This window comes from Bombus impatiens, unplaced genomic scaffold, assembly GCF_000188095.3.
Source record: "Bombus impatiens unplaced genomic scaffold, BIMP_2.2 scf_2712, whole genome shotgun sequence".
NCBI lineage: Eukaryota > Metazoa > Arthropoda > Insecta > Hymenoptera > Apidae > Bombus > Bombus impatiens.
In genome coordinates this window covers 32-3,944 of record NT_179131.1, presented here as the reverse complement: position 1 = coordinate 3,944, position 3,913 = coordinate 32, and the positions used below count along the sequence as shown (strand labels likewise).

At 32.6% G+C, this 3,913-nt stretch overlaps 1 protein-coding gene across 1 annotated transcript; it reads left to right on the top strand.

Annotated features, from left to right (window-relative positions):
* The first annotated feature begins 2,622 nt into the window (after nucleotides 1-2,622).
* Nucleotides 2,623-3,568, top strand: LOC105681884. Its single transcript, XM_012393361.3, has 2 exons — nucleotides 2,623-3,202; nucleotides 3,269-3,568. Exons 1-2 carry the CDS (start codon nucleotides 2,638-2,640, stop codon nucleotides 3,319-3,321), a joined length of 618 nt encoding a protein of 205 aa, XP_012248784.2. The 5' UTR covers nucleotides 2,623-2,637; the 3' UTR covers nucleotides 3,322-3,568.
* The last annotated feature ends 345 nt before the right edge of the window (nucleotides 3,569-3,913 follow it).

Below are 3,913 nucleotides of genomic sequence, written 5' to 3'. Positions count from 1 at the left end.
GTTATATCTCTCTAGCCTGGCATATCGAACAATTTCTCCTATAATAATAAAAGATATGTACCTGAAAATAATTTCGTAGTGTTGTTACAAGTACTTAGCAAAGCTTCGAACGATTTATATTCACATGATATCTTCATATTCTATTCATAAAACATTGATAAAGTATCGTTATAAAAAATATAGAAGCAAAATTCCAATTATTACTTAAAATATTGTTCATATTTAATTTCTGCGTATTAAAATTAATATGAATAGAAATATTCTCAGAAAAAGAAGTGATCCGTTATGTTCGGTTATGAGCGTTTATGATAAAAGAGAACATGCATTAAAGCCTGTTGCATACGAAGTTTTGCAGTTGGAGGTATAACAACACTATAACATTAGTCTGCGTCGTCAGTCTAATAGCGTAAACTGATAATGAAGTACAACTGTGTATTTCCAATAAACTTTCTCATGATGTTTATTATTTGCTGATTTGATCCTCTTATGTAACAAATGATTTCTGTCATTGCCACTTGATCGACAAAATGGTATTAAATACTAGAATACGAGTGTGTTATACGATTGCAACATCGTAGCGCACAGTTGTATTACATGACATTGTGATACAGAATCTATACCTGTAATTGATATTTTATCTCGCTACGTTTGTATCTCATACAAATATTTTTAATCATGATATTTATCATTCTCTCTTATGCTTCTGAACCATGTTCTAGTTCTTATATGAAAAGTGAGCAAGAAATGGCGGAGGTAATAGGCAGCAAAATGCTTACATTTCTTACTATTACTTTTGGAAATAATCATATATACAATTCACATTATCCATTATAAACGATACTTTACAAATTCCTTGACTTCTGCGTTTTATCATTATATAACAACACAAGTTTTACAAATGCTGAACCATGCATGAAATTGTTTGAGATAAGAAATATTGATAAATATATCGTATAGTATATAATATACTATACAAATATAATATACAAATCTGTAAACATCCTCATCCTGCTCCGTTAAGCGAAGCAAAATGTTGACGATGATTGATATTGTAATTTTAAAAAATCGAAGGCGTCATGTAGTTATTCGAAGTAAATCCTTTTTAATTGATACAAAATTATGTAGAAAAAATCGTACAGCCAAAGATGAATAGAATAATAATTAAAGTACATCTATTTAGGAAGACAATAATCTTTACAAACACTAATAAATATCATAATTTTTATACCAGCAAGTGATTCTTGCCATAATTTACCCTACGAGCTAATTATTATAGTAGCCCTTTACTTCCTACCAAATAATCAGTTTACTTAACATTAGAATTATGCTTATCAGACTTTTCATTTAGTGCAAAATGATCTTTGTCAAGCACTTTTTTTACTGGCAAATACCTGTCAGCCGCCGTTCAGATGGCAAATAATCTTTGATGTTATATCTCTCTAGCCTGGCATATCGAACAATTTCTCCTATAATAATAAAAGATATGTACCTGAAAATAATTTCGTAGTGTTGTTACAAGTACTTAGCAAAGCTTCGAACGATTTATATTCACATGATATCTTCATATTCTATTCATAAAACATTGATAAAGTATCGTTATAAAAAATATAGAAGCAAAATTCCAATTATTACTTAAAATATTGTTCATATTTAATTTCTGCGTATTAAAATTAATATGAATAGAAATATTCTCAGAAAAAGAAGTGATCCGTTATGTTCGGTTATGAGCGTTTATGATAAAAGAGAACATGCATTAAAGCCTGTTGCATACGAAGTTTTGCAGTTGGAGGTATAACAACACTATAACATTAGTCTGCGTCGTCAGTCTAATAGCGTAAACTGATAATGAAGTACAACTGTGTATTTCCAATAAACTTTCTCATGATGTTTATTATTTGCTGATTTGATCCTCTTATGTAACAAATGATTTCTGTCATTGCCACTTGATCGACAAAATGGTATTAAATACTAGAATACGAGTGTGTTATACGATTGCAACATCGTAGCGCACAGTTGTATTACATGACATTGTGATACAGAATCTATACCTGTAATTGATATTTTATCTCGCTACGTTTGTATCTCATACAAATATTTTTAATCATGATATTTATCATTCTCTCTTATGCTTCTGAACCATGTTCTAGTTCTTATATGAAAAGTGAGCAAGAAATGGCGGAGGTAATAGGCAGCAAAATGCTTACATTTCTTACTATTACTTTTGGAAATAATCATATATACAATTCACATTATCCATTATAAACGATACTTTACAAATTCCTTGACTTCTGCGTTTTATCATTATATAACAACACAAGTTTTACAAATGCTGAACCATGCATGAAATTGTTTGAGATAAGAAATATTGATAAATATATCGTATAGTATATAATATACTATACAAATATAATATACAAATCTGTAAACAGACAATCTCTGTTATCATCTATATGATCTCCTTGATATGATATATTAAGATATGGACGCCAAAACAACGTATTTGTCCTCCAAACATATATTGCCATTACACGTAGCAATATTTAAAATTACTAGCGATATGAGACGATAATTCAGGGATAATGGGTACTATTTTAAAATCACAACATATACCGATATCGTATCATCATTACATAGATTATGCGAAATGACGATAGCTTGAAGACCAACTTTTTAGTAGACCCACAACCGCAACCTGCTTCAATTTGTCTCGACACCAGGAATATGAAGCACCACCTGCCTAGTCTGTTATTCGTCCTGTGCGTCTTGTACATCGCAAAGCAGTCGGGATGTTACAAGATTCTAGCTATCGTTCCCTCACCATCCTACAGTCATCAAATACCGTTCAGACGATTATGGCTGGAATTACACAAACGGGGTCACGAAGTTGTGCTAGCCACGACGGATCCTATACCAAATATCAAATCACCAAATTTTACGCAAATCGATATTAGCCAATCTTACGGAATCATAAAGAAATTAGATTATGTTCAAATGCGATTTGAGGGAAAACGTTGGCTGGATATTGTGGAAGAAAAACTGTTGCCTGTGACCAAAGTGTTTGCGGAAACGGTGCTCAATTCTACAGAACTGCGAAAGCTGTATGCTCCTGAAAGCAACGCAACGTTCGATGTCTATTTGACAGAAGTCCTCTACGCGCCCGCCACTTACGCTTTCGCACATCGATTCAATGTTCCTATAATAGGTATGACTTTAACAATTATATTTATATTTATTAGCTTTGTTACTTTTGTTTCGTTTTGAAAATCAGGAATATATAGGGTGAAGCACGTAGCACGTACAATCCAATATCTTGCGACGTAGTATATTCAGAAGAATCGACATATGTAAAAATAGCACCAAACGAACTTCATATGCTTCCTACGCATGCTAGTGCAAATGAATTAATCACGTCGAGTCATGTTTCCGAAACCATGCAAGTTCTACCTAGAACATTCTTTATTGAGACTGAACTGGTTTTGGTTACATGGTAATAACTTTAATAAAAAATCGTGCATCAAAAGTATAATAGAAATAAAGTACAGTACAAAACGAGTATTATTCGAATGATTACGGGCGTTATTGTATGCAACCTACCGTTTCAATCAGACTTGGCATATACGCACATAGATTTTCTATCAGGGGCATGAGGAATTGGTAATAGAACACGTTGAAAAAACACCTCTAAACAGTTAAAACCTCGAACACACGTCCGCAATATTAAGCGTTGTCCATCTGAGAGCTGAACGCCAGAGAGACACCGGGACTCCATCAATCTATTTGCAACTGTAACTCATTTTACAAAAGAACCGAAATTTACTAGAAAAGAAATGGCTACAGTAGTATTGCGACCTACTCGATAAGTAGGAAGTTGATAGAAAAAGGAAGAGAAAGTATTGCGTACATAGAAGCTTGA